The sequence below is a fragment of the Condylura cristata genome, unplaced genomic scaffold (assembly GCF_000260355.1).
Source record: "Condylura cristata isolate star-nosed mole 26May11 unplaced genomic scaffold, ConCri1.0 scaffold00051, whole genome shotgun sequence".
In the NCBI taxonomy this organism is placed as follows: domain Eukaryota; kingdom Metazoa; phylum Chordata; class Mammalia; order Eulipotyphla; family Talpidae; genus Condylura; species Condylura cristata.
The window spans coordinates 403786-422751 of record NW_004567152.1 but is presented as its reverse complement, the minus strand read 5'-3'; the positions used below and the strand labels follow the sequence as shown (position 1 = coordinate 422751).

General features: G+C 52.1%; 1 protein-coding gene across 1 annotated transcript; it reads right to left on the bottom strand.

The window, feature by feature from the left end:
* Positions 1–382: 382 nt before the first annotated feature.
* On the bottom strand, positions 383–18507 carry LZTR1 (leucine-zipper-like transcription regulator 1). Its single transcript, XM_004694948.2, has 21 exons — positions 18234–18507; positions 17741–17803; positions 15144–15200; positions 11606–11685; positions 11132–11240; positions 10528–10611; positions 9586–9643; positions 8973–9112; positions 6980–7181; positions 6259–6414; positions 5765–5875; positions 5299–5391; positions 5068–5163; positions 4813–4978; positions 4383–4552; positions 4133–4289; positions 3435–3561; positions 3196–3345; positions 2483–2588; positions 2317–2397; positions 383–2047 (listed from the first exon to the last, which is right to left on the bottom strand). The coding sequence occupies exons 1-21, from the start codon at positions 18431–18433 to the stop codon at positions 1931–1933; spliced, it is 2523 nt and encodes an 840-aa protein (XP_004695005.1). The 5' UTR covers positions 18434–18507; the 3' UTR covers positions 383–1930.
* Positions 18508–18966: the final 459 nt, after the last annotated feature.

The window sequence follows — 18966 nt, the reverse complement described above, 5'->3', positions numbered from 1 at the left end:
GAGTAGTTGTCCCAGGAACAGGAACGGGTACCCTTTTCTTGGCACCCCGACTTCAGCATGTTAGTGCCTTTGAGACACTCATGAAACCTGAGCCAGACTGTTCCTTTTCAGTGACACAATAGGCTTCCATCCACAGGCCCACTTTACCCAAGGATTAATAGCGCAGCTGTGCTGCAGACCTGGCCAGTCCCCTGCTGACCACCAGGCCTATCTCTGAAATAGAGGGACAAGGAAGAAAATCATTGTCCTCCTGGGGCTGTTGTGCTAGACAAGTAGTGAGGGCCCAACAAATGACATTTCTAGCTCATGGAGCTCTGGGAATAACTGATGGGGGGAGGAAGGTAGGGAATGAGGCAATCAAAGCCTGTCTTCAGTCTCATTTTTCTTTTACTCCACTGGAATCTGGAAGGCCTCACTGCATCTGCCACATGCAGCATTCTCATTGTGAGGGGTTTTAACTGTACATGTGAGCTTTCTGCTGGACTTGTTCACGACAGTCCCAAAAGCACAAATTCTTTCAGTCATGGAAACTGCCACACATCTTGACGTTTGTTTTGGGGGCCTATGGTATGTAACTTTTATTTACGTCACATCTAAAAGGTCTGCTAGGGGACAGAACTTGGCAGATGCTTACCTTGCACCAGGTTACTTCCTAGCTTTTGGTAGCCTCACGCTGGGCTCCCCTTTGCCTAAAGGTGCTCAGCTGTCCCCAGGATACCTGGTCCACTTGCATGTGGCACCCAGGGCTCTTGAGCAGGGGCATGAAATGGCAGGTGCATTTGCATGGGCACAGCCAAAAGGGAGCAACAAGCTCTAAGGCCAGAAAGATCATTTTCCCAGAGTAGCTTCCTGGCAGTCAGAGTAGAAAGGCCCCTGGGGTTCTTGTAACCAGAAGGAAGCAGAACAGTGCCTTCACATCGGAGTGGGCTCCGATGTGGTAGTGAAGGATGCAGTGGTCTGGACTCAAGCTTCCCAGCCTGAGTACAGCACAGAGCAAGGCAGCCAGATGGAGCCAGGAGAGCAGACCCCAAGTTTATAAGGTTTGCCTGATGGGAGAGGCTGCTGGGCTTCTCCTCCCCCACCCATTGTACTGAGCACCCAAGTCAGGAACACTCCACCCTGAGACCATGGAGAGAAAACCAGGCAAGGTTGGTTCTCTGATCCCAAGCCGTGGGTGGTCTGGCCTGTCCTTGGCTGCAAGAGGGCCAAAGGGCTGAAGGCCAGAGCCCCACTGGGGACTATATTAGCCAAGTGTGTAGTAGGTGACACAACTGTAGCTTTAATGGAGTCATTCTATGACAGAATGCTTAGGAACAGATGAAGGACAGGAGGAGCTGGCAGCATCTCCACTGACTTCTCCCTAGCCCACCCTGGGCCCTGACCTGATGGTTCCACATGGTGGCATTCCCCAGTGCCTTTGGAAACTAGGCCTAACTCAAGTCAGACTCCATTTGCCTACACTATTGCCCATGCACAAGATCTCAAAGGCAGGCGAGGCCTGTACACCAACCTGAACAAAGGGGTTACATGTGGCCTTGGACAGGACCCAGTAGCCAGATCTGTAAGCCCAAGCCAAGACCCTGCTTGGTTAAGGCTCAAAATCAACTCCTTAGCTTGTCTCTCCCACTGCTGGCCCTGGTCAGAACCCCTATTCCTGCTGTCCCCCATCAGTGAGTCCTGGCTTCCTACCCATACCCCCTTTCCAGGCTAGGGAGGGAAAGGGGGAGAAGGGAGCCTTGTTCCATCGTCTGCTCTGTGAGACTTGTCTTCAGCTGTGGAGTGGGACATTTGCAGCCTCCCACAACCCTCAACTCCCTTCAGAGGCTCTGCGCTGCCACAAGCCTGAACCTGACCATCATAGTCTTTGCAGTGGACAGGGCAGGGGAAGGCATGGTTATTGTCCACATAGGAGCTGGCACCACATGGGCCCTCAAATGTCAGCACCCAGCTCTGCACACTGCTTGTCAGAGATGTGGGAGGCCAGGGAATCTATGATATCAAGTAGTAGCTGCTGGCTCAGCGAACGTAACGTGGGCAGCTTGGAGACCTGCAGGAGACAACCAAAAGGCCAAAACATGGAACCAGATCCAGAATGGGCTGTGGGGTCTTCTGGGGACCCAACCATCTCTGGGCTTGGGCTGACTCCAAGAAGGGGGTGAAGAGTAGCCAGTGGTGGGTGACTGCTCGGTTATCCCCTCAGTCCCCTGCCACAAAAGGCCAAATTCCATACATCCCACCACCCTCTGACCAAGGCCACCCCCAAGGGGTTGGGCCCTAAACACCAGGTGGTCGAGCATCAGCTGGGAGAGCCCTGACCTTAGTGAACTGGTGCACAATGATGTGCAGGCAGTGCCGCTTCATGTCCAGAGCCTGCGTCTTGTCAGCTGCCTCCAGGATCTGGAATAGAAAACTCTTGAGACACTGCCCCACCTCTCACCCAACCACCCAGGTGCCAATGGCCAGTGGGTGCCAGATGAGCTACCTGCAGCACGTTCTGCACTGTCACATTCATCTCCAGGTTCTGCTTGCAGTATGCCTGCAGCCGGTTGTTGTAGAAGCCATAGTAGTAGGGGGCCGAGAACAGGTAGCTAGGGTCTGGTTAAGGAGCTGGCAGCCAAAGGAGCCTCCACCCACCTGCCTTTCCCCTGAAGGCTTACTGCTGGAAACCTCCCCACACCTGGGGTAGAGAAGACTAGAGAGATTGGCTGCCACCACCTGTTGGCACAAAGCAGGGGACCCCCACCACAGGGTTTGACACAGGACACTGGCAGGACACTTAACTCTGAATAGTCTCTGTAGGGGGTAAAGGCCCTGTTCAAGAGCCAAAGAAACCCTCTGAGCCCTCTCCCAGGATATGCCCAGATGTGCATGCAGAGCTGTTCCTTAGCCTCACAGCTTCTGAAAGGCATCCTCCACAGTGTGCTCACACCCTGACTATGCATGTCGTGAGGAGTCATGCCACGTCCATCTGCTCACCTATCACACAGACACAACCCCTTTCCAGTCATGAGAGTCAAGGACCCAACCAACCCTCCTATCTGTACACCCCTCCATGTCGGTGGTCAGCTGCATCAGAGAACGCTGAGAGCACTGGAAATCGCCCACCTAGAAGGGAGCGGCTGACTCCTAAATTACCCAAAGTGGGTGCTGGGACCACTAGCTGTGATCCAGGATTGCCCTCAGAGGTGAGGATGCAGCGAGTCTTCAGGCGGCATGTTGACCTCTCCATAGTAGATGTAGCGCAGCATGGATTCAAAGGCCTGCCTGCTGGGCACCATCTCCCCAATGGAGATGTTCACCTGCCCATCCTCAGGCATGAAGGACCGGAACATGGCTTCAAAGTAGCTGCAGATGGGATGGCAGATACTCAGCTTTCAGGGGAAACAGCCAACACCTGGGACCCATTCTGCCCTGTAGTCACACCTCTCACCCACCTGGAACGGGCGGCCAGGATGGCTTTGTGCGCTGGCCGAGGGTGCCCATCCAGCAGCAGTGTGATGTCACAGAACTCCGCGCCTGCCCCCTCCAGGTATGCCTTCATGTCCTGGATCAGGGACGTGCCTGGGGAGGGCACATGGAGAGGGGCCCTGAGCAGGCTCTCCCTGTTCCCTGCCAGACCCTCGGCCAAAGGACAGCCTCTGACACCAAATTCAGGCCCTGCTTTCTGCACATCTATCCATGCTGCTATCCTCACTATAGTCCTAAGGCATCACCAGGCCCTATTCTCTTCTCTCCATTCTGAACATGCCCCCCAGTATCTGATAGTCTCCAAAATTCATCCCACTGACACACTCTTGGGGCATAGGCCCCAGGAGGCCTGAGGTCTGCAGTCTCTTCTTACCCCTCCCCAGGCCCAGCAGTGGGTGTACTGGCGTCTAATCACTGGGTCAGTGAGTTCATCACTCACTTCAGAAGCCCTCAGACCTGCCATCTGAGGCAGGGAAAGGACCCTTGCCAGCGAGGTGCCCTTTGTCCACTATGGAAAGCCCTATGAATGTGTCTGCTCTGTCTGCTCTCTTCATGTCTCCCTGAAACTCCAACCCAGGCTTGGCAGTTCTTCCTTGGCTCTCAGTTCTCTGCCCCAGATGAACCTCACCCAGGCTGACTTGGGGACGGGAAACAGACTTCCTACCAATGTCCACAGGCTGGTCTGAAGGTGTGCGGGGAGGCGGCTGCTGCTTCCGCCGCACAATCTCCACAATCAGTGGGGAGGAGAGGCGCTCAAACTCCTTCATCATGATCACCTGGTTGAAGTGGGACTCCTTCACCACGAAGTTCAGGCAGTGCTCCTGGGACAGACAGGAGGGGTGGGCAGGCAGGGTTAGGCCTCAAACCCACGGGTCACAGGGGAGGCAGAGGTTTTCGTGCAAACCGCCCCGCACCTTGAGCTGGCCCAGCTGCAGTCTGGCGGCGCTCTCACACACAACTAGCACATTCTGCAGGTCCACAGAGGCCTCGATGTACTGCCGACACAACTGCTCTAGGCGGCACAGCTGAAAGCTCAGGGCCAGCTTGTACACATCCATGATGAGTAGCACGTCCTCCACGTGGCCTGCACAGAAGAGGCCCCTGAGCCTCATCCACCCCTGGAGAGCAGAACGAGGGTGGGAGGGACCAGGGCTCCCTCTGTGGACAAGCGTGCCTCCAGTTGACAGACAGGAGCAAAGCTTAGGGGCCTAGGCAGTGACTCAGCCACACAGGTGGCTGTGGCCTCGAGTCTCAGGTTGCCCACCACCCTGGCCAGGCAAGGCAGCCCACTACCCCGGCCACACACCCCAGCCCAGACCCACAGTGACCTCACTCCAGGCAGACCTTTCCTCGGGTATTTGATCTTGTCGGTGTAGAGAAACTGCATGAGCACCTCAAAGGGCCGGGCTTCGGCCTCAGGGATCGCCACACGCAGCAGGGGCAGCTGGGTCCCACTCACAACTGCACCAGAGGTCTCCCTGGGAGCCAGCACCGCCTCCTCTTCCAGTTTCTGTAGGGAGAGGCAGAGCTCAAGGGCGCGGTGATGGACGCAGCTGTCTGGGGTGGGAGGGGGTGCAGGAAGGGAGACAGGCCCCTCACCTGTGTCAGCCGCTCCCGCACCTGCACGATCTTCCTGCGGAGCCAGCGGCTTCGAGCTGTGACAATGGCCATGTGGCCCTGCACACACTCTTCCTTCTGCAGCAACAGAATGACACCTTGATGGAGGGCTTGGGGGCCTTGCCCAGGAGACAGAGACCCATTCTGCCTGGCAGGGGCATAGTCCCCATGCCACAGCATAGCAGGTAGGCAGGGTGTGGGAAGGGCACCCACCTCACCCAGCACGAACTCCACATCACAGAACTGGCGGCTCTCCCACAGCCGTCCATAATCTTCATGCAATGTGCACTTGGGGTAACAGGAAAACTGCAGGAGGAGACTCCAGTGTTGCCAAAGGAAGCCACTGATGACCCTATTCTTGTCCTCCTTCAGGTATCCCAGAGCCCCTGGATCAAGCCCAGCTCCCTTAATTGACCCTGCTATGAGGCCCCAAGCCACCTACTTCACCTGCCCTGCCCTGCAATGAGGTTCCTCAGGCAGCTCTCAGTCTAGATCCTCCACCCCACCTGACAGCCTTCTCAGAAAAGTAGGTTTGCCCTGGCTTTGGGCACCCATGAATAAGCCTGCCCTCACCCCTTGGGCTTTCCATCATCGGGGTCCCATCCACCATGGCTGGCCCCACTGTGGAGTCAATCCAGGAAGTAGCCACTGGCCTGTCCCGTGTGTCCATGAGTCCCACCTGGAACCTGTACATCTCCCCACTGCGGATGTTGTTGTCCACGGTGCCCCCGAAGATGTACATGGCATCTGAGATCACAGCAGCTGCATGGAAGAGCCTCCCACTGGGCAGCTGGGTGGAGAGGGGAACAGTTCAGCAAGGTGGGGCGGTCTCCAACCACCTAGCATGGTTGTGGGCAGGGACATGGACTCTGCAAGAGTCTTGCGGGAGGGACCAGAGAACAGGGCCCCAGGCCCAGCTGCAGGAGACAGGATCTATATGAGCAAGTGGGCAGGACCAGTCCCTGTGGATCCACAAAGTGGACAGAGCAAGCACTTGGTCTCAAATGCTGCACCAGCATGGCTGGCAGCTGGCCCCTGCCTCACTTTCTGTGAGCCCCTAATAAGTACTTCTCTGAGCCTCAGTCTCACCCCCACCTCCAACCCTGTGAGAAGGGTCAACACAGGACCAACTTCAGGGGGTGATAAAACTGTAGTGAGGGTGCTGGCCCTTACCTCTGAGGCAGGTGGAGCAGGCTGCTTGGCTGTAGTGGTGCCAAAGTCCAGGCCAAACACATCTCGGGATTTCTTGAAGCCAACCCGTTCCTCAGAGGCCAGGGAAGGTGCCTCCTCAGAAGCAGATGCTCGCTCTGGTACCTCAGCCCCACCAACCTGTGAGCAGAGACATGCAGGCATGGGAGCCATCCACAAGGGCCTGGAGATATCCTAAGACCACCCTGCTTCAGAGCCCCAGAGCCCTGCTGGGGGTGGAGGGATGTTAGGAGAAGTCAGAGTCACAGTACGTGGTGCTGGGTACATGCAGGCTGAGAGGGAGCTGTGTGCCAGGCAGAAGTCAAGGTGGGCTTCTCAGGAAATGTCCTCAGCACAGTGCTGAGGAAATGAAGTATTAAAATGAAGGAGTAAAAGCCCATGGGGCTGCAAGGTGGAGAATGGGTCAGAGGGGTCCAGGGTCAGGGCAATCAGAGTTAAGGACCATGGGCTTCCTGGCCTTTCTCTTGCTGACCATAGGATATCCTTCTGAAGCTGTGAAGAGCTAGCTGGGGGAAGACAGAGCAGGCAGGAGTCACTGGTGTCCAGCTGCAGTTCAGGACCCCACTGGCCCTGGGCCCTGGTTACTAGCAGCTGCCCTGGATGGATACAGGGAAGTCCTGGTAGCCCCTAGCAGTGAAGAGGCCCATGGGGTGGGGCTGGCCCACCACAGCTTGGAAGTGCTCACCTCACTGTCCGAACTGGGCTGGACGACCTCCCAGGTCTGGAAATCCACATCATAGCAATGCAGCTCGTTGGGCAATGTGTTGTCAGCCGCTCCCCCAAATACATAAAGGTGGCGGTCAAAGGCCACCATGGTGTGTCCATAGCGGCGCTGGGGAGGTGGGGGCGAGCCGCGGAGCAGATGCTCAGTAGGGATGCGTGTCCACCTGGAGGCACATGACAGTGAACCAGTGCCAGGTGGGGGTTCCTGCTCCCCTAAGGCCTCCACTGGGCTCTGAGGCTCCCCCCACTGGGAAGAGTCTCATGGCCCTGGGGAAACCAGCCCAGACAGAGGGGGAGGCTTTAGCCTGTATGCCCAGGATCCCTCTTCCCACCTAACTCTGGCACCATTTCTGTGTGGCTCCACATTGCCCACCATGGGGTCCTGCCCGAGGCCCCTCCCACTCCTCTGGCAGGCAGTAGTGGCAGGGCTGGAGGGGTGGCATCACTGGCAAGCCATCCTATTCTTAAACAGACTTACTCATCCCACCAGGTGGGACAATCCCCCAGGGAGGCCACCCAGACCCCTTTTCCTACTGCTGCTCCTGTAACTCTCTGGGCTGTCTAAACACTCCCTAGCACTTCCAGCAAATGTCCCCTTTGCTAAATCTAGTAAGAACCTGACTGGACAGGGTGATACCCTCTGACTCAGTGTAGACCCTGCTGCCCCCATATGCTGAGCTCAACATGTGCCTGAGTGGCACTGCCAGGAGATCTCCAGGTGGCTGAGGCTGTGGAATGCTCTCTGGGGGTGGGTGCTCTCCAAGACATCCAGCACTAAACACCCCACACCAGAGGCTTCTGTGTGCTCCCCACCTCTGTTTTGTAGAGGCAAAATGTAGGGATAAAGGACTGGGCAGCAAGCTGCCTGGAGGACTGAGGAAGCAAATTTTCCCTTGCCAGAGGTGACACATGCCAGCGTCACTCCATGGGGCCCCTTTACTTCTAGGGGCAATCAGAACTTCCCTATACCCATCGAGGGCAACTGCTGGTAACTGTCGCCCTGGTTTTCTTCCACCTCCATCCACTCCACTCCCATCCACTGCATCCCCAGCTGCAACTCTGTATGCAGCTCTGACCTGGGCCCTTCAACTCTCTTGTAAGCCCAATATGGCTTCCTTGGCCGGCTCCACAGGTGACATTCCCACCCCTAGGCAGCCCTCTGGCTCCAGATCATCACCAATACCAGTGCCTCCCTAAAAAAATCCCTCACAGGTCAATTACCTGTTACCTGGCCAGAGCTTATGTCTGATCCAAACCTTCCCAGAGGCCTGTCTGGGCATACCTGGCCTCTGCTTCCAAACTTTTCCACTCACTTCTCTAGAGGTCTACTCTCTACTCTGAGTCCTCTGTCCTGCCCACTGCCCTGAGGACTGAGGCTAGGTTGGAGCAGCTGGCCTGAGTGTAGTATGGCTCACCTCTCAGGACTGGTTGCCCTGGGATAGGACAGTTGGCTGGGTCTAAGTGGCCACCTGTCTGCCCTTTCCCTTCCCAGCCAACCCCCTGGCCTCTAGAACAGCTTCAAGTCTCCTCCCCAACTCCCCTGGCCAACTGTCAAAACTCCTGTTTCCTCTCCTCCACTCACCCCCTGAGCTAAAGGCTAGCTCATGGCACCTTCAGGGCTCAGTCCCCATAGCAGCCAAGTAAGAGAATGGAGGTTCTGAGGCCCACATACCTCCCAGGTCTGCCATCAGGGGAGATCTATGCTGGGCACATTTGGTATCGTGGAGCTAACTAAGCCACTCATGGGCAGGGGACAAACTGTGGCCCTCAAAGAGGGGTACTGCCCAGGCCTTTTCTTGCTGAATGCAACCACACTCCAATGGACCTGTGGGGGGGAGGGGATCTTGCCCACTCTCTACGAAGGGTAGCTTGCCCTACCATATGCACCAGTGGGAAAGGGCAGTGTCAGAGGCAGGCACTGGGGGCTGACAAAGGACCCAACATAGGGTACTCACGTCTTGTCTTTGAATTCAAACTGGAAGAGGTTGTTGGTTATCTTGGCTCCACTCTGCCCTGAGAACACGAACATCTTGTCCCTACACACAGCCACAGGGAAGTTGCAGCAGGAGGGCGGAATCTCGCCACTCTGGGCCACCTGGGGGCAGGGGGAGGCAGCTCAGCACAGGGTCTGCCTGACCCTGTTCACAAGGCTGCACACTTACATTGCTGAACCATTTTTATCTGTGAAACTATGTGAATGAGGGTACATACATTAAGTTTTGCACAAGTTTAAAGCCTCAATTCACTCACCTAAATGGGTCTAGTTTTAACATTGAGGTTTAAAATCATCATGACAGAGAAGAAGAACCCCAAAGGGAAAGATATGGAGCAATCTGAAAGACTACCCAGAAACAGAAGTGGACGGGACCTTAAGGAGCACTCCCTATTTCAAATAAGGGTGGACTATACCCAAACTGCTCCAGGCAGCCATGATGTTCTGCCCATCCAAAGCAAAGAGCCTTTATCACTGGGTAACTGCCAGTGGAACAGTGATGGCTGGGCAGGTCAGGGGAGAGCCAGGCCAAGGCCTGACTTTGGTAAGCCCCACCCAGGCCCCTGCACCCTCACCTCCTCCCAGCATGTAAGCTCCCGGTCCTGAAGGCCAATGGTCCACATGTCGTTCAACCTGCATTAGGACAGAGAAGTCAGGATGCTCAGTGGGGTCTGGGCACCAGGCTGGGCCTGGTCCTGGCCAGAAGGGATGGCTCCTAGGAAGAACATTTCAGGCCACCATGTAGGACTCTGGCCAGAGGCCTAAGGCACGGCCATGAGATGGGAGCTTTAGCTGGAGGAAAGGAAGGAGGCTGTACCAAGTTAACTGCTGTGCCAGGTCCCCTACTCGGCCAGGACAGGAACAAAAGGCCTCATGCACGACATCCATGGCAGGGCCAAATACTCTCTTGGCCCACTCTCCAGGACTGGGAGAAGACTGTAGAGACATCACTAAAAGAAACCATCCCTAATAGTACGACATTACAATTTTCTGTTGAACTGAAGTTTGGGGGAATGAATACATGCTACATTTGTAATAATAAAAAAAAAAAAGTCAAATTTCTCAAACAAGCAGAAAACGCCTATTATACAGAAAACAAGAACTCTATGTTGCACTCCATAGCAGAGGGGCTAGGTCTGAGCCCTACTGCTGCTACCCACCTGCCCACATAACTCTCAGGGTCACTCTTTACTATGGGCCTGAGTTTTTTCACCCCAGCAATTCCAGAGGCTACCTCCACCCTTCCCCAAGTCTAATGATACTCAGCTATAGTGCCTCTGCCCTGTACACTCTCAGGCAGCTTGAGTGAACATGGGCCACATTTTCCACTCCTTCAGAGTCCCTCTGTGTGGGGGAAGCAAGTGGTGACTCCATTCACCCCCATCCTCTACATCTTTCTCTTCCCCATACTCCTTGTCTATATACCCACCTCCCTAGAAAATGCCACCCCAGCTGCACCCTCCCAGCTGGCCAGGAAGGCCTGCTCAGAGGCTGGGTACATGGACCAGGCTACCTACCTGGCATTGCCATCATAGCCAGCAAAGATCCATAGTTTGTCACTGTACACTGTGGCTCCATGGGCTGACCTGGCGACTGGCAACCTGGAATATGAGGACTGAGTAAGCAGAGAGGTCTCCCAGAGAAGACCAAAGCCTCACAGCCCAAGGCTTGGGGACGAGGCACTGCAAGTACCACTGGGACTGCCAGGCCCACATCTGCTGACACCGGGGCCCTTGGAATAAGTGAGAGCTGAGCTTATGAGGCCCTTGGCAGCTGCCGAAGGCTTCAAACAGCCATACATGCACAGAGTCTTTTCTCAGCTGCCACCAAGCTATCAAAGGGTGTTTCTGCAAAGCAGGATCACTGGAGCGCTCATCTATAGGACATTTGGGTGCTTATCATTTCCCAAAAGGGAATCTGAGGTCAAGCCGGAAGGAAGTCAAGAACAGGTGCCACTGGCAGCACCAACTACCTATTTCTGACCCCCATGTGCCCCCAGGCTTCTCTAAGCCTCAGGTCCTTCATATGTGATGCAAGATCTGAAACCAGGCTTGGTGCCACCCAAGACCTAACACGGTAGTCATCAGAACAACCCCGGAAGTTTCCACAAAAGTCTCTCACCGTCCCTCAATTTTCCATTCTGTCCACTGGCCAGTTGCAAACTTGTATTCAAAGAGGTCATTTTTATTCTTCAAGTTGGAATTGGAATAAATGTCCCCAGTGTAGCCCCCTGAATGGAGAGAGCAAGAAGTTGTCATACCAAAGACAGTATTTTATTTTTCAAACCTGGGAGGTGGGGCAGAATTTGACCCCTTATAAAAATGCATTCTGGAATTCACTCCACAAACTTTTGGGGGTACATCCAACACATACCTGCCTCTGTGTTGGTACCTGGTTCCTACCACTGGTGGGGTGGGAGTTCTAATCCTGGAGGGTCCAGGACAGTTAGAAAAAAGTCCCACAGGGCCATCTATCCAAGAGCCCTCTCCCATCACAGGAGCTCAAATAATGTGGTCAGACAATGCTGAGGGCCGGGTGAAGAGGCTGCAAAGAAGAGTCATGAGCCTGAGGCCCAGGAGATGAGAGGCAACTCACCAAAGACAAACATGCTGCTCCCGTAGACGACAGCCGAGTGATGGTAGCGGGGGGCTGGTGGGGTCCCAGTGGTAAAAGCCCTGCAGTGGCATAAGAGCAGTGGGTGTCAGTGGAGTAAGCTGTGTGGCCCACACCCAATAGGGCAGCCACCCTCAAGTCTCCTTTTACTTTTATATTTAAGAGGTAATACCTACTTTTTTATAGACACTTCCCAAAAATTACCAATCAAGAAAAAACAAAACCAGCACTAAAACTCATATGTAATCCCTTTGCCAGAAGCCCCTGTTCATAGTGTGAGCTGTCCCCACACCCTTCCTATTCATATGTATATCTCAGAGTAATTTTTTACAATGGAATCATGTGGTAGAGACTTTGTCATCTTGCACTTTCTTTTGTTTGTTTGAAAGATTTATTTATTTATGCACACAAGAACTGGGGTACAGGCCAGAGATGCAAGGGGTGAGAAGACTCACCAGAGACTGAGTAGGGAGCAGAACAGGTGGGTTGACTGAAATACACTGCAGAGGGGAGCAGCGGGCACTGCTGAGAGCATCGCAGTGTAATGCTTTAACCCCTGTGCCACCAGGGAAGGCCTCATCTTGCACTTTCAGCTGCCACACAATAGTAGTTGTGTTAACTCCTTTACTTACATTAATAGATCAGCCAGAGAGAAAGTCAATAAGGAAACAACTGCCCTAAATGAGAAATATGACCAGATTAGATATACAGAGTACTCTGCCTCAAGAAAGGTGAATATACATCCCTCTCAAATGCATATGGAACATTCTTGAGGATCTACCACATATCAGGCTACAAAATAAATGTTAATAAATTCATGAAGACTGGAATAATTTCAAGTATCTCCTCTGACTACACTGGCATGAAACTATAAATCAGGCACAGAAATAAAAAGCTCAAATATGTGGAGACTGAACAACATGCTACTGAATGACTGTTGGGTTAATGAGGAAATCAAAGGAGAAATTAAAAAAGCAGACACATGAAAATGAAGGCATGAACTATCAGAACCTATGAGACACTGCAAAGACAATGGTAACAGGGAAGTTTATAGCAATATAAGCCACATCAAGAAACAAAAAAGCTCAAATAAATAACCTAACTTTATAGCATAAGGATGTAGGAAAAAAACTAATGAAGCTGAAAGCCACCAGAAGGGAGGAAATAATAAGAATTAGAGTGGAGGTAAATTAAATGAAAAAGAGAGAACAAAAGATTAGTGAAAGTAAGAGCTGGATCTTAAAAAAAAAAAAAGCTGGTTCTTTGAAAAGATACACAAAATAGACAGACCTCTAGTCATACTCAAAGAAAAAAAAGGAAACCCTAATAAATAGCATCAGAAGTGAAAGAGGAAGAGTTATAAAAGAGGAGAAGTTACAACTGACATCTCAGAAACAGAGGATCATAAAAGACTACTATAAAATACTTATGCCAATAAATTAGATAATCTAAAAGAAATGAATCACACAACTTTCCAATAATGAGTCAGAAAGAAATAGAAAACTTGAATGGATCAACTTTGGATCCAATCAAACAATTCATTCAAACAACCTACTCATTCAAACAGTTATAAGCAAAGCAACTGACATAGTAATTAAAACTCCCCAAAACACATTTTATGAGGTTAACACACCCTGTGATACACTAAAAGTAGACAAGGATATCACCCTCTCCACACACACACACAATAAGACTAGACCAATATCCTTGCTAAAAACAGATGCCAAAATCTTAGCAAATTGAATTCAATAATACATTAAAAGAATCATGTATCATGACCAAATGGGATGTATTCTGAAGATGCAAGGATGGTACCACATATGCAAATCAATCAATGTAATTCACCACATGCACACAGGGAAAAATAAAAATCAAATGATCACATCAACAGATGCAGAGAATGCACTTGACAAGATTCAATACCCATTTATGATAAAAACTCTCCCAAAAATGGGGCTAGAAGAAATATACCACAACATAATGAAGATAGCATGAGAAACCCAAAGTTAACAAATTCTCAGTGAAAAAACCTTGAAAGTTTTTTCGCTAAGACCAGATACAAGACAGACTCAATTTCACAATACTATACAACATAGTATTATCAGTCTTAGCTAGAGCAGGTAGGCAGAAGAAAGATATAAAAGGAATCCAGAGCCTCAGTGGTGGCCTAAGGGTTAAGTCTCAGCGCTATCTTCCATCCCAGGCCAGGGAAGTGACTCATATAGTGCAGCAGACCTCTCCTGACTTGCCCACTGCTCCCCTCAGCAGTGTATTTCAGTAGATTCGCCTGTTCTGCTCCCCACTCTTTCTTGTGAACCCTCTCACCCAAACTCCAAGCCTACACCCCAGTTCTTTCATGCATAAATAAATCTTTTCTTTTTCTTAAATGGAGTCAATTCTCTTAAAAAAAAAAAACAAACAAACTTAAAAATATGGGATCCAGGGCCCTCCCTAGTGGTGCAGCGGGTTAAAGTGCAACACTAAGAAGCTAAAGCCACTCGAGCATGAGTTCGATCCCCACCCTGGAGGTGATCCACATGGCACAGCAGACCTCTCCTGACCCGCCCGCTGCTCCCCTCAGCAGTGTACTTTGTCAGTCGGCCTGTTCTGCTCCCCACTGTCTCTGGTGACTCCTCTCACCACTCATGCACCTCTGGCCTTACCTCAGTTCTGCATATATAAATAAATCTTTAAAAATATATATGGAGTCCAAATTGAGAAAGAAGTGAAAGTACCACTAGTTGAAGAAGATATAATATACACAGAAAACTCTAAAGACATCACTAAAAAACTATTATAGTAAACTGTTATAGTAAAATGATAAGCTACAAATTCAACAAAGAAAAATATGTATCTCTATATGCAAACAACAAACTAGAGAGAGTAAAACAAGAAACAAGTCCATTTATAGTCCCATCAAATATTCAAATACTGTAGAATCATCTATACCCACATTCTCACAGAAGCACAGTATTTCTACTACATGGGGACAGAAATTTGATTACTGAATTAAAACCCAACTTATACTGCTTCACAGGGGCTGCTCCTTTTTAGAGCATTATACTTAAGCAATTTTTAACAAAAAATGTGTTGAGTATTCAGTGATTTTTAAAATTAATCTGCAATTATTGGCTGTATTTTAAAATCAGATGTGAGAGAAATGAAGTATAAGCTTGTGTGGCATTCCCAACACTCCCCAGGTCTGGAGGACCTGGAATCTCTGGAGGACTCTCTTGAAGCACAATTGGAAGACTGGAAACTGAATTAGATAGATCTTAATTGTCAGGGTGTGGAATAATCAACCATAGTCCATGGATTGGAAATGAAGCCCAAGATACACAGAAAAATGTTAAGAGTGGCTCTGAGCAAGGCATCCCAGTGGCAGCCACCATCTCTCCCTAAGAGCTTCCCTCTAGCTTTCCACAATGAACAAGACTTTGACTGTGATGAGCAGCACCCATCAGAGTGCTGTCATGCTACAGGAGAAAGAGCAGGGCCCTGGAGCACGGGAGCCGCCCACCTGCACCAGGAACAGTCCTTCACATCGAACCGCAAGAGGTCGTTGAGCATCGTCTTCCTGAAAGACAATTAGAGAACGGTGGATTTGGCCCAGGCCAGCTCTGCAGGGCACAGCCACCCCTCCTCTGCCCCCTACCAGGACCACAGAAATTGACAATGGAGCCTGGGGGAAAAGGGGGTGATAGAAGGAACTGTTTTGCAGGGCTTTGCCAGGACCAGGCAACCAGCTGATGCCCGAGAGACAAGAGAGGTGACTGAAAAGGAAATTCCTCAACTTGTATGGGCACCTGGGCTGCAGCAGAACAGCCTGCCTAGGTCAGAACGGGCTAACACCAAACCCTTGAGGGCCACTTGAGGACCCCTGTGTCCCCACCTCACACCAATCATGAATTTCAGTAATTTTCTTGAGACTGTGCCACCACAAATGCAGATGTTCTGATCATCCTGACACTCCTTATTGAAAATCCAGTGCACGACCACATTTAAGATATGATAGAGTAGAAAACAAAATCCATTGGCCACCAGCTAACTATTTATATAAAAGGGAAGGCAGGGTTCAATCCAACAGGACCCTGGCACATCCGACATGCCAGACCTGTCCAGGGTCGGCTGCACCGCCTCATTCAGTCTGCACCAGGTGGCCGTACTCTCCTACAACTATGGCAGAGGGGACAGACAGCCTGGGAGACAAAAACGCCTGACAAGGCCACAAGGCCAGGAAGACAGGAGCTGGGGCAGATGTGACTGCAATTCTTTCCCTGAGCTACAGCAGGGGTGTACCCAGTCAGTCTTTATAAAGTTACAACTGGAGTGAGACAAATTTGTATCCTGTTACTGAGGGGTGAATTTGTAGTAAAAATGTTTTTGCTGACTGCCACAAAGCTGTTATTCAAATAGCCAGCTCAGATCTCACCTGGAGATGTTTCCACTCACCATCCTGTGCTGGACACCAGGACTTTCCAAGTCTGGAAGATCCTCATTAAGGTTTCAATAAAGATCTGTGGGCAGATGTCTCTTGTCTATTTCATTCCTTTTTGTGATATTTATTGAACTGCCTGGATTCTGGGATACAGACCCTGTCCTCGCAGGAGAGAGGTAACAAACATCTGCATGCTTCAGGGGGCAAATAGAGCCGGTGAGGAGTACTGGAGGGAAGTGGAGTAGAGGCAACAGCTGTCAGTTGGCCTGGTGGTCAGGGAAGCCCTCAATCACAAAAACAACAGAGGGGCAGGAAAGGAAAGGGGCAAAAAGAAGGGAAGAGCCTGTGAAGGCCCAAGCAGAGGAGTACTTGATACAAGCAGAAGACAGCAGCAACGTGGTGTGGCTCAGTGCTACACAGGCTGGGGACAGAGGAGCAGTGAGGGAGCATGTAGGCCCTCACGGAGCTGGAATTTTACTCAGTGAGAGGTGGGGAGACATCTCAGGATCATGAGCAGCGGAAAAACATGCTCCAGCTCACATTTTGAAGTTGATTGCTCTGGCTGCTCAACGGGCAAAAAGGCTGTAGGGGAGACCAACTGGAAGCCAGGGGGCATGCTCACAGAGACCCTCTACCCAGTCTGCAGCTCCACCCGAGGTTCTGCCTACCCCACTAGCTCCAAGTCAGCTGCCCCAGGGAGGCTGCTGTACCACTCAGAAGCCTGTCCTGCCTGGGTTTTAGGCCAGTTCTGTGGTGGAGAGGAGAGCACAGGACTCACAGGCAAGATGGCCCATACACAAACACTTCACCCTCAGCACAGGCAAACTGAGCCCCTCACAAGCGGCACGCACTGACCCCAGGAACACTCTGGGGTCACATGATACACAGGACACATGACTACCCCTGTATAACACAGGGAGAAGACCATAGTGTAATTAGTGCCATTCAGATGCTTGCCCAAGCCCAAAGCCATAAACCTAGCCTAAAACCCAGAGCGTGGTACAGCAGCCTCGGTCTTGCAGAATTTCCTGGGACAGCTGTACAGGAGAACTAGCTTCAGACCCACATCTAGCACATTAGTGGATCAATGAGGGAGGGAAGGCCTATCTAGGTCAACCTATAGGCCCAATGATGTTCTGTACTGTCTCTCCTTCAGGTCTTTGCCCACTCTGATCCTTCTGCTTGGTACATTCTTCCTCTTTGGCCAGCACATTACTATTCATCTTCCAGGTCATCAACCCCTCCAGGAAGGCTTTCCTGGATCAGGACAAGCTTGCCTGCTATGCCCATGCCCAGAACCTGACAGAGCCCAGCCTGCACTAGAGCAGTTTTTTCCCCTCTGTGTAGGTCCAACTCCTCCACATCTTCTTGGCTGCCATGTAAATCTGTATCTGCAGCACAGAAAGAAGTGCAGGAAGGAATAGTGCCTGACAGGTTTTGAAGGTTGCCTGCATTCACTTGGAACACGAGGGCTGCTTCCATGTACAGAGAGTGTGCTGCCCCCCACTCGATGCTGTACTGAAGGCCTTGAGTGCAGGGAACTTCATGGATTGGGAAATTGAGGCTGAGCACTTAACTAACATCTGAAAGACTAGCAGTGGCACTATAGATGCCCAGTCTGAACCACCACGATTCTCCCTTCCTGGTTTAAATCACCTGCTGCTTTCACCCAAACTCACCCATTGTCTCCACCGAATACATAGATGGCATCTTTATAGGCCACCACTGTGTGCTTGCTGCGCCTGGAAATAAAGGAAAAGTGGACAGCAGTGAGGCCAGAACTCTACTGGGGCATTCAAAGAACATAACTAAGCAAGAATTGGATAACATCTTGCAGCTAGAAAAATGGATGAAGATCCTTAAATCCACCAGTATCCCAAAGGACTCTGCTTGCCCAGATCCCTGGCACTGTCCTGGGAGTCTTTGGACACACACCCGGCAGCAGAGCATGTCGGATTCCAGGCCAAGACCCACAAACACAACTTAATCTAGTATCCTGCTCAGGGCCACCCCGAACCGACACCCCTGCCCTGGACATGGTCCTGGGCACCACCACCCCCCCCCACCCCATGCTAGTTCCTTCCCAAGGACACCTGTCCCGACTTCGCCCCTGGCCCCGGCTCTGCGGTCCCCCTCAGAAACCCTCCCAAGATCCTCTGACGCTTGCCATACCGGGCCCCCACGAACTCGTCGCAGGGAGGGAGGCGCCGCCAACGATGCACTGTCTCGAAGGGCCCAAAATTGAGAGTCAGGTACTCGACGCTGTCCGAACAGCTGTGGTCAAAGTCCACGCTTGGGGCGACCTTGGACCGCGCGCCGCCTGTCAGGGCCCCGGCCCCAATCGGGCCTCCAGTGCCGCTCGGCCCAGCCATGTAGGGTCGGCGCCGATCGGCCACCGGTCCGCAGGACTCGCGGCCACCGCCCCGGGCCGCCCAAAGGGACTACATTTCCCAGCGAGCCCTGTGCCGCAGACAAGGCACTTCCGGCCAGCGTCACTCCCTCCCACCCGCACTTGTCGCCACGTCTAGAGCGAACCGAAGGCGCCGCGGACCTGCCCCCGACCTAGGCTGTCACCTCCCGGCGAGTGGGATACATTTCCGGCGGAGTACTGGCTTCCTGGTCGCCCTTTCTGGGAACGCCGCCCTAGTCTCCCGTCCGAGTTGCACTTCCAGGCGCCTGCCAGACCCACCCCGAGATAGGCCCTAGTTCCCGGCATGCCCTGTCTGCGCCTGGCTGGCCCTTGAAGGTCCGCGGCTCCCGGAATCCCAGATGGAGGGCTCCGGGCTGCAGAGGCTTGTGAAAGAGACCTGCTATCCCCTTCCTGCTTGCACCGGTAGTTTTGGCCTCCTGTGGCATCGTGGCCAGGGGACTGTGAATTTGCATCCCTACTTTATTGTTGAACCTG